Below are 10,250 nucleotides of genomic sequence, written 5' to 3' on the forward strand. Positions count from 1 at the left end.
CTGAAAGAATGCACTGCGGTACGTTTCATTAATCCACGGTTCATGTTAAACTGTAATATAGCCCGCACAGATCGAGACCAAGGGAGCATTTATCTTCAGTTTCAACTCTTCAGTCCCACCCTCATAGCAGACTAAACCTCCCCGAGTCTGATAAATGCAGCTGGTGTTAAAAAAATAAAAGAACAGCCATCCCCATTAATATGTCTGTGAAGGTTCTCAGTCATCCAGGTCATCGTAGTCAAAGGAGCTTGCAATGAAAAGCGTCTGGACTTCTTTAAGTTGCTTGAAGATGTTTCACCTCTCATCCGAGAAGCTTCTTCAGTTCTAAGGTCAAATGGTGGAGAGTCCCAGATATAAACCTAGTGGGAGTATCCCCCCACAGAGGGACAAAAGGACCCCCTGATGATCCTCTAATCGCCTGAGCCAAGGTGTGAAACTGGGTGTGGGTCCCAATCAGCCACCTTATCATGCGAATTCCTGAGGTCAGATGGCCCAGGATGTGAGTGGGCGTTAAGGCGTCTGGGGAGGGAACTCAAAAATGTCTTTGTACTAAATGTACAAGCCTAGCCTTTGCACTGAATGTACTGAATGTACAAAGGCTAGAGCAGAGGTGTCAAACATAAGGCCCAGGGGCCAGAATCGGCTCGGCGCAGACTCCAACCCGACCCACTGGACAACTCTGGAAAATGTGAGTGAACATATTTTGGACTTTTAACAGAATTTTTTCAGCTTTCACTCCTAAAACACATCTCAATTGACCATTTACACTACACGAAAGTAATTAAGGATTCGATTATGAATTAAATGACATGTCCTACTTGAGAAAGGTATTTTTTTAACAATGTGTACACAGCATTTTCTGTGACTTAGTAAAAGCCTTCTGTTTTATAATTAGAGGACATTATGGGAAATGAGACACCAGAACTATTCTGTAATTTTACACATTTATCTCTTAAAATTCAAGCCCAAAGAGTCACAGAGTCACAGATTTCTTTCATTTACTACAGGAGCATGTTTTCCCAGGGATCAAATATGTAGTTAAACTTGACTTCAGGTCTAAGTGGGCTGTATATGGCCTGTAATGTGAAATAAGTTTGACATCCCTGGGCTGGTGGAACACTGTTTGGCAGAGACGTGAAAAAATCATTTCAAAAGAAATTCTAATAGACTCAAAGCTTCTTCTGTTCAGTTTGTATGAGCAACAAAAATAAGCAAGCATTAATGAATGTCAGTTTTTTTGAAAAGCTAAACAGAAAAAAGGAAAAACACAGACAAATAACATATACGCGGAAAGACAAACACATTTGAAAGGGCTTGGGGAAGCTTTTCAAACTATTTTAAAGACCTAACAGAAAGTCGGCCTGAATAGTTGTTTTTCGAGAGTCATGCAGTTTTTGTTTGCTGTATTTTTTGTACTGAATGGAGGCGTATTTTTGGTCTCAATTTGAACATTTTGTTTGCTTTTCCTGCCCTTTTATTTCCTTCTAGAGAAGTAATTTTTGAGGAGATTGACTGTTATGTGTTAAATGGTCTATTAAAAAAATAAATAGATTTATTTTTTTGTTTTTTAAACTGGTCACTTTTTTTCCTATTCGGCACTCAGACTGAGTCATTCTTGAGAACCTAGAGTTTAAGCTACAAGAAAAAAGCAAAGAGTAAAAAAATACTCATCATCTCATCACTGTTGCATCTTTTATCTTTTTTTCAAGCCATAGCCAGACCCTTAATTTCCTTATTTTTTGCCAAACAAACAGACCAGTAGCTGTAGACGGCTGAAAACTGACTATTAAATGTGACAAAGAAAATCAGAATTTAGATCGGCACTTAATTCTGTTGATTGACTAATTACCAGGAAAGATGCCATTGGGAGAAAAATCTGCATAATGCCTGAATATTTTTAAACCTGAAATCAATTCATTAATCCTCAAGCATTTTGAAACCAATGCTTCAGTGGGCTTTTGAGAAAAAGGCCTCGTGCTTTTTCCACCTTCTCCAGTGTGACGATTTGTCCTATATTCGTGTAAATATGTACCTAAACAGAGATGCATCTCTTCTGTGAAACAGAATACTGAAACTGTACTCACTCAAGCTGATTTGACTTTGAGCTGAGTCTCCTTCCGACCTTTGAATCGACTGCACACCTAAACCTTTATTATTATTCCCGAGGAGTTAAGCTTCAGGCTTTGATCAGCATCTCAAGTTAACGCTATGAATATCTCTATTTTCCCTGACGGTTTACAATTACTCATGAAAGGCTTTTAATCTCCCAGCTTTTCTCAAGAAATGTTTGTTCATCAATCCGATCACAGTTTTTATTTCAAAAAGCTGATGTTGCGCTGACGGTAACGTGGAGTGGAAATCCTAGGTGACCTGAAGAGTTTGTGCCTTTCACTTGTCTAATGCCTGACCTTTTGTCCCTCACTGTCTGTCACAACACCACCCCTGCTCCTTTATCCATCCATCCATCTCCTTTTCTAGGTTTCTTATCCAGAGGGATGTTACAAGTCCAGCCTACACATACAGACTCTCTCTTCCTCCCTCTTGTCGGTCACCTGGGGGCCGAGAAAACTATTGGCTCTAATCTTGTATCTCTCAGCTTTAGCCACAGTGGGTGGGTTAGCAGAGCCAACCAACAGCTTTATCTCCGACCAGCAGAGGAAAACCTGGGAGACCCTATTTCATCCACCCACACAGGCACACACATGCACATGACAGGATACCTGCTCGCATATCAAACCACTCATAGACACATCGCATCAAACACGTACACACAGTTAGAGCTGGGTTCATGTGTGCTCCTGGCAAAAGCCGGGGAACACATGCAGACTTACATATATGTAGTCTTAACAGCACATCTAAATAAGGGTGTAAAGGTGTGACACACACACACACACAAAGACTCCTGGCAGAAATTGTGACGAAGACAAGTGGTTCAGCTGTGAAGACTGAGATAGGACCGGAATATTCTTTATCTCTTGACGGTGCGCGGCTTAATTTTAGGGACAGTTTTTTATAGTCTAGCCTGAAAGATTTATCAGCTGACTCGGCTGCTGCATTTACTTTAACGCACCGAATTAGCTCCACGGAAAAAAAAAAAAAAAAAAGGACTTCACACAAAAATACTGAGAGAACTTATCGGTTCAGTTTTTAAATCTTTTTCAATTAGATTTTATTCTGTGCAGTGAAGACGGTGGGCCAGAATAAATGGCATTTAATGTCAAACATAATAAACACTACGGGGGCTAAAAGTAAGTGTTGAAATGGAAAGGAAGAATAAAACTTTTGCAGGGCAAAAATGCAGCTCAGTAGAGCTCAACAAATTTGCATTTAATCAATTTGAAAAAAGGTTTTAATGCAAAGTTAGTTGCTGCGTAGCAGCACACACACACTCCAAGAACGCATCACTCCGACGACATTTCATTGCGCAATCCATCTTAATCAGCTAGCCCATCAGAGACAATATATCCTCCCCTCCATCTCCCTACCCTTCTCCGGACGGAGTGATTGAGGGGTGTAAAGAGGAGGATGTTTCTGCCCACGTCTCCTCCCCCAGTATGCCCCCCACCACCACCACCCGGACGGCTCTTAAGTGCTTGTGGGTTTTTATGTTTGTAGTGTTTTATAGGAGTGGGCAGAAGCCAGGAGCAGTAAAAGTGTGGAAAGAAGGAGGGAGGGAGGACTAGGAGGAGGAGGGAAGGAGGAGTTGAGGGTTACTGTAAATCCAATCTTTATTGAGAGAGACACAAACGACAACCAGCGCCCACCCTGCAACGCCCTGTTTACCTGATCAACGAGTGCTGATTGAGGAAAGGAGAGAAGGAAAGGAGGGAATGAAACAAGATAAGGGAGCACGTGAAGTTCAAACCTGTTAATTTATCCGTCCCTATGCATTCGTGTACACGAGTGTCTCTCTTCATGCATATATATATGCGTGCGTGTGTTTGAGTGTCTAATGAATTGCTAACCACCAGCCAGGCCTGGAGGCCCCCACCCTCCCAAACTACCTACCAGCCTGCCAGTATAGCGTATAATTGGCCACAGTTGGCTTCAATTGAATGTTTGCTGCCTTAGGGGCCAAATGATGCTTCAAGGCCTTTCAAAGCAGCCACAGATAATCCACAACACTCCCCTCCACATGTCAAAAACCGCACGCTCTGGTCAGAGCTTTGCTGCAACAGCAGAAAGTTTACAATTTCAAAAATGAGCGTAATTAACTTGCTCGATGTTTCCTTTTATTTTAATGTCACATTTCAAGTGCAACTGGCATCACTCAAAGCCTCTTAGTCAATCAGTTAGTCACTGGGAGAAAAGGTCAGCAGCTTAGTCAACAAAATGACCACGGAGACAGTCAGCTGGGCAGCCAATCAGTCAGGCAGAAAGGATGATCGGACTCTGCCTCCCAAAGCTCCTTTGAGGGTACCCTGTACCTGCTTGTTGCCATGGCAATGCAGTCTGAGATTTAAATACTAGCCTGTGTCCTCTCCCTGTGTCTCTTTCATCTTCTTCTTTTCACTCCTCCAGACTCCCCTCTTGCTTTTTGTCACTCAGTGTGACTCTCTCACGCTCTCTCTCAGTCATGTTTCCTCTGGCATTGCTGAGGTTTTTCTTCATCACCTTGCCTCGTCCTCTCCGCTAAATGACACTTTACTAGCTGTTTCCTCTTGTTAATTCTGTGCTACTTTGCAACCCACGACTCTGTAAAAGCTCTTGTAAAATACAAAGTCGCCTCTCCAGAAACACAGAGACGGTACTTACTGTATACACACATAATTACTGAAACATTTGTAGACAGATGCATGTATAATTACTTGCAAGCACACACAAACAGAAGCAGTCACACTGTGAACTATGAGATTCAAAGATCAAAATATTCACTGGATGCTGGCACGGCGCGCACCTGCTGACAGTCAGCTGCCAGTGAAAATCTATCATTTTCTGCTAAAGCCTCATCATCAAGCATCATTTAGGCATGCTGGCCTGCCTCACTCTCCCCCGATGCATCACCAGTGCCAAGACACCGATTAAATTTCCCCCACATGCCCAAACAGCCTTGTGGGAAAAAGAAAGTCTCGAATGGATCAAGTGGCTTCTGGCTCCATCTAATGGTCACTACTATCTAAAACCCGAGAACAACAAGTGATGAGAGGACATGAGACCAAAAAAGGTTTGATATACATTCACTGGACCCTTTATTAGGTACACCTGGCTAGTACTGAATTAGCCCCTTTTGTCTTCAGGACTGTGTTAATTCCTCATAGCATAGATTTATCAAGGTGCTGGAAGCACTCATCAGAGGTGCTCAGTTGGCACTAATGAACCCAACATTTGCCAAAAAATATCCTCCACACCATTATACCGCCACCAGCAGCCTGAACTGAACTACAACACAGACAAGATCCATGGTTTCCTATGGAAACCAAATTCTGAACCTACCATCCGAATGTCGGAGCATAAATGGAGACTCATCGGACAAGGCAACAGTTTCCAAATTTTTATTATCCTATTTTAGTGAGCCTGTATGAATCATAGCCTCAGTTTCAGTTCTGAGCTGACAGGAATGGCGGGAATGGGGTACTCTCATGGTCCAAACTTCAGTATTAACTTCTCGACCATGCCTAAATGCATTGGATTTCTGTCCTATGTGTTGGCTGATTAGATATAGCTTAAATATTATTTATAATTCAATATTTGCAAGTAGTTTTGGAATTAAGACATTTGTCTCTTTTGTTCCAGAGCTAGTCCGTTTTTAAATAAATTTAATATTAAATAGAATTTTAAAAAACAAATTTAGCAAATGGCTTAAAAATCATTTGGTTAACAGCATTACCGTTATCAGAGTGGTTTTTAAGTTTTGTTTTGCACTTATTGTCTGTCTTTAGTTTTAGATTTTTATTTATTCAGCCTCTTGTTCCGGTAACTCAGACATTTCAGACTCTCCCAGCTCTTCATCGTACTATTGCTGAACATTTACCCAAAGCAAAACTGATCTGACGCAGCAGATAAACATCAGCCACTGCCATGGGTAAATGTCGACCTTTTTGCTCATAGGCCAACTGCAGCCAGCGAGGCCATTTCCGATGTCCAGCAGATGCATGCATGCATATCAACAGTTGGAGTTGAAAATAATCACTTTCTGCAGTGCACAGACATCAAAAGATACAGTGTTCTTAAACCAAACAGCTGGGGGATACTACATAAACAAACAAAGCATATGGGGTACCGCGATGAATTTCACATATATCAAAGCAGTCTGTCCATAATTCTTCCGGCATGGAGACTTCAGATGTTTCTTTGTCTACTTTTAAAGTTTCCAGGGAGCGACTCAGCAAATCTTCTGATTCTCAGCCGTTCTGTTGTTCTTTTATTCTTTTGTACTCCACTTTAAAGAAAACTTCACAGTAGGATTCTTAACCATATAAAGCCCTGTAGCTGTATCTCCCACTCTCTGAGAAAACATAATACCCATAATCACAGCGCGAACCTCCCTCACAGGTGTTCCTTGCTAAATGTATGCACATCAATGCACAAACGGATTGGAGGCGGCACTCAGTTTGGCACCAAGCTTTTAAAAACATAATCCTGTCTCATGTTTCCCTCTGACTGACTCTTCTTCACATTATTCTTTTCCAGAGGTTTCATCCGTACACCACTGCGAGCCAGTATTTTTAGTCAAATAACAGCAAAATAAAATTGAGCTTCATCAATTTATTTTTTAATTACATTTGATTTTGACCTGTGTGAAAATAGACAACTTCACAAAGGTTTAAACATAGACACACACACACATACCTGCATTGACTATAGCGTCTATCTCAAGCTTGGTGATGTCGCCGTTATAAAGGGAAATCTTCTGGTCCAATTTTTCATTCCTCTTGTAGTCAGTTGGCTGCGAACCACCTGATGATGGAAGAGACACAAACAGCCTCAGGACCAGGTTTGCTTACCTGATAAATCAGCACAGGGCATCTGTAGTTCAACGCATACAAAAAGCATCATGTCCTAAACAATTCTTGGAAAAGGCTGCCACCATTTATAGAAGATCACAAGATGTGTATGTAATGAAATGATTTGCCAGGAAGGCATTAAATCCTTAAGCGACTGTCAGAACTCTCACACTCCCTGCCAAGCATCTACAGTATGAGATACAGATTCATACAAGAGGGATCTGTCATTTCATTGTTCAAGGCCTTTATATAGCAAAGTGAATCTAAAGCAAACACATTGAAGCAATAAAAACTATTAGTTTCCACAACCTTCATCAAAGCAAGTGTAGTGATCTGCAGTGACCCTTCAAATGATTGACATCCATCCATCCATCCATGGAGATATCAAACAGAGATGCTTCAAGGCCTTCTCCCGTCAGGACATGCATCAAATACCTCACCTAGAAGGTGATTAGGAGGCATCCTAGGACAGATGCCCAAACATCAAACAATCTGACTTAGCTGTATTCAGTGTGAAACCCAGCCACCCTTCAGAGGAAGGTCACGGACAAGCTAATACTCTGCAATCTCACTCTCCCTCACTTGTGAGCAACATCCTGAGATATTTAAACTCCTCCACTTGAGACAGCAACTCATCCCTGACCTGGAGTGAACACTTCACCCTTTCCCAGCTGAGGATCATGACCTCAGACTTCAAAATGCTGAGAGTCATTCTTGCTGCACACCACTCTAGTGCATATTGGAAATCACCACCTTAATTCATCATTCTAAATATACCTATATAATGTTAAATAATACAATATTGTGCACTGAAAGCTCTGCAGCTAATTCAAAACAAAATAGTTTTTCATTTCTAAAAACTTGACTCCACCTGACAGCGTTTGAGCACACTGCCTATCATTGTCTCTTAAAAACCAGAGATGTGTGGGGCAGCATTTTTTTCACTCAGAAGAAAATATATTGATGTTTATAATCAGACTGCATTTTTTAGCAACCAAATCTTATGCCTACCTTTACGGAGCAGCTATATATGGGGTCTGTCCAGTATTAAAATAATTCTTAATGATCTGAAACCTTGGAAATCTGAGACTCTTGGAAAACCTTACCACTACTATCACTCAACTCTTTGTGAACAGAATGGTAACTGTGACTGATGCTGGGGGTCTGACCTGCAGTGGGAGTCCACACTGAGATCTCACCCAGTGGCTTATAGTCAGTTGTCCAGTAGTACTGACGCCTGTCCTCCACGCTCAGAGACAGCAGGTAGACTGAGAGAAAAGTTAGATAAAGAGAACAGGCAGTAAGTCATCTGAAACATATAACATCAAATGTATTTGTCATTTGCACTTTGAGCAGACATCAATGAGTTTCTGACTGAATATTTGATCACTCTTCTTGGCAGATTTTGAGAAAAACATTTCTCCAGAAGGCTTTTGGCCTGTCCATGTAGGCAGTAGCAAATTTGGTCAGCACCCTCTAAGTCCATGACAATGTAAAACTCAGTCATGCTGGTGTTCCAGAAGTTTCCAGTTCATGACACACTTGAGTCTTTATGACTCCTGGTTGTACCAAACCAATCTTCTCTCATCTGAGAGTGACAGTTTGGATCTTCTTCCAGACTTTGCAAACGAGGTGACAAATCCAGAAAACGTATTCTTGCATATAGTCGTTTGACTATGGAACCTGGAGTTGTTGAGAAATGGCTCCATTAAGCTTTGGCCTCAACCCAACTGAAAACTTTTAGATAATGCTTCAATTCCAGCTCTATGACTGGAAACAATTGAGTTTAAATGAACTCCAGTTAAGTGAACTGCCAAGAAGAGATGTCAGATATCTAGCAAAAATTATGCCAGATGCTTGTTGATGGCTACCAAAAGCATCTGTTCGAGTACAACTTGCTAACAGACATTTAACCAAATATCAATGGGGCTGTATGTGTCCATTTTAGCCTGTATGTATACTTTTCACCCTGTGTAGATTAAAGAGAACCAAAAATCATTTCAAATTTGTGCATCCTATTCTTTAATTTATTTTTTTAAGTCATTAAAGATATATGCTCTACAATCATTCCATCCAGGAAAAACAACAGTTAATAAAAAAATAAAAAAATAAATAAATACAATTTAAAGCCCAAAATTACCATGACATTCATGGCTATGATGAGTGTATGTAAACTTCAGACCACAACCTTATGAAGGAAACTAAATAGTGCATGAAATTTTTCACAAGCTTATAACTTCAGGCAGCAGTAAGTCAGTTTCATTCCATAATTTATAATTTTATAACGTTATTGTTTTTTAATCATGTATTATTTAATTTACTAGTTAATTAAAAAATATTGGTGTGTTTTACATATTTATTATTTATTTATTTTAATTTATTAATTCGATTTTTTATATACAGTATAATGTGTATGAAATACATGTGTACTTTGATCTGTTACCACTAATTGCTTCATCGGTACTGTTGATCCCTGTGACAACAGCTGGACAGGTTCTGGTGGTCACGTGACCGCACACACGCGTCAAAGGCCCTGCAGGTTAAGTGTTGTCAACTTAAATTAAAATCTTCGCCTCTGTCACTGAACTCTCTCACCCTTGGTTTTCTTCCAGTCTTCCTTATCAGAGTCGAGGTTAATTTTGAGGGCCATGGCGGTGAAAGCTCCGGTGTGGAGAGACTGGACCAGCACGGCTGTGCTCACTCCAAAGGCGGTACCGAGGGCAAACTTGCCCAGCCAGCCTCTGTTCACCTGGGGTAAGGAGGAATGGATGCCTCGGCTGGACCGCCAAAGTGGTGTTGTCGTTGAGAACTTGTCAGTTCGGCGGACAGCGTTAATATGGCTGCGGGGAGCACTTGTTGCTGGCCTCCTTCCCAGCTGGGGGCTTCCAGGAGTTAAAATATGTTTGAACTTGACACCGACACTCTGAGTGTCAGCACTGACACGGGACAGGGGGCCGCCGGTGTAGTACGGGAGAGCCCCGATACGGGAAACTCGAGCTGATACTTGCAGTGCCATGTCTGAGGAAACTAACGGGTCGTGCTGCTACGGCTTTCCAGTTTGCAGTGTCGGCCACACGTCGTTGTTTCGTTTTCGTTATCAACACACCTCACAAACACTCATGTGCCATTTTTGTTTGGGAAGTTAAGATGGGACCGTACCATTTATGAGGGGAGCCTGCTAATTGCCGCCAAATAAGTACCTGTAAAAATGTGAGTTGTAATGTGGTTTTCAGTGATGTCATTAAACAAGTTATGCTGTGACATGTGAAATAAGTAGACTACACAGCTGAGGGTGTTTCTATTTAC

General features: G+C 41.3%; 1 protein-coding gene across 3 annotated transcripts in view; it reads right to left on the reverse strand.

Moving 5' to 3' along the window:
- The window catches only part of macrod1 (mono-ADP ribosylhydrolase 1), a 150,372-nt gene extending 140,285 nt beyond the window's left edge, over positions 1-10,087 (reverse strand). For all 3 annotated transcript variants that reach the window (XM_085172504.1, XM_085172486.1, XM_085172496.1), the window contains exons 1-3: positions 9,540-10,087; positions 8,114-8,212; positions 6,790-6,897 (exon numbers count right to left, since the gene is read on the reverse strand). In XM_085172504.1, the coding sequence (XP_085028630.1) occupies positions 6,790-6,897; positions 8,114-8,212; positions 9,540-9,960 (628 nt within the window). In that variant the 5' untranslated portion in view covers positions 9,961-10,087. The remainder of the gene's footprint in view (positions 1-6,789; positions 6,898-8,113; positions 8,213-9,539) is intronic.
- Positions 10,088-10,250: the final 163 nt, after the last annotated feature.

Source organism: Neolamprologus multifasciatus, chromosome 2 (assembly GCF_963576455.1).
Source record: "Neolamprologus multifasciatus chromosome 2, fNeoMul1.2, whole genome shotgun sequence".
Classification (NCBI taxonomy): Eukaryota; Metazoa; Chordata; class Actinopteri; order Cichliformes; family Cichlidae; genus Neolamprologus; species Neolamprologus multifasciatus.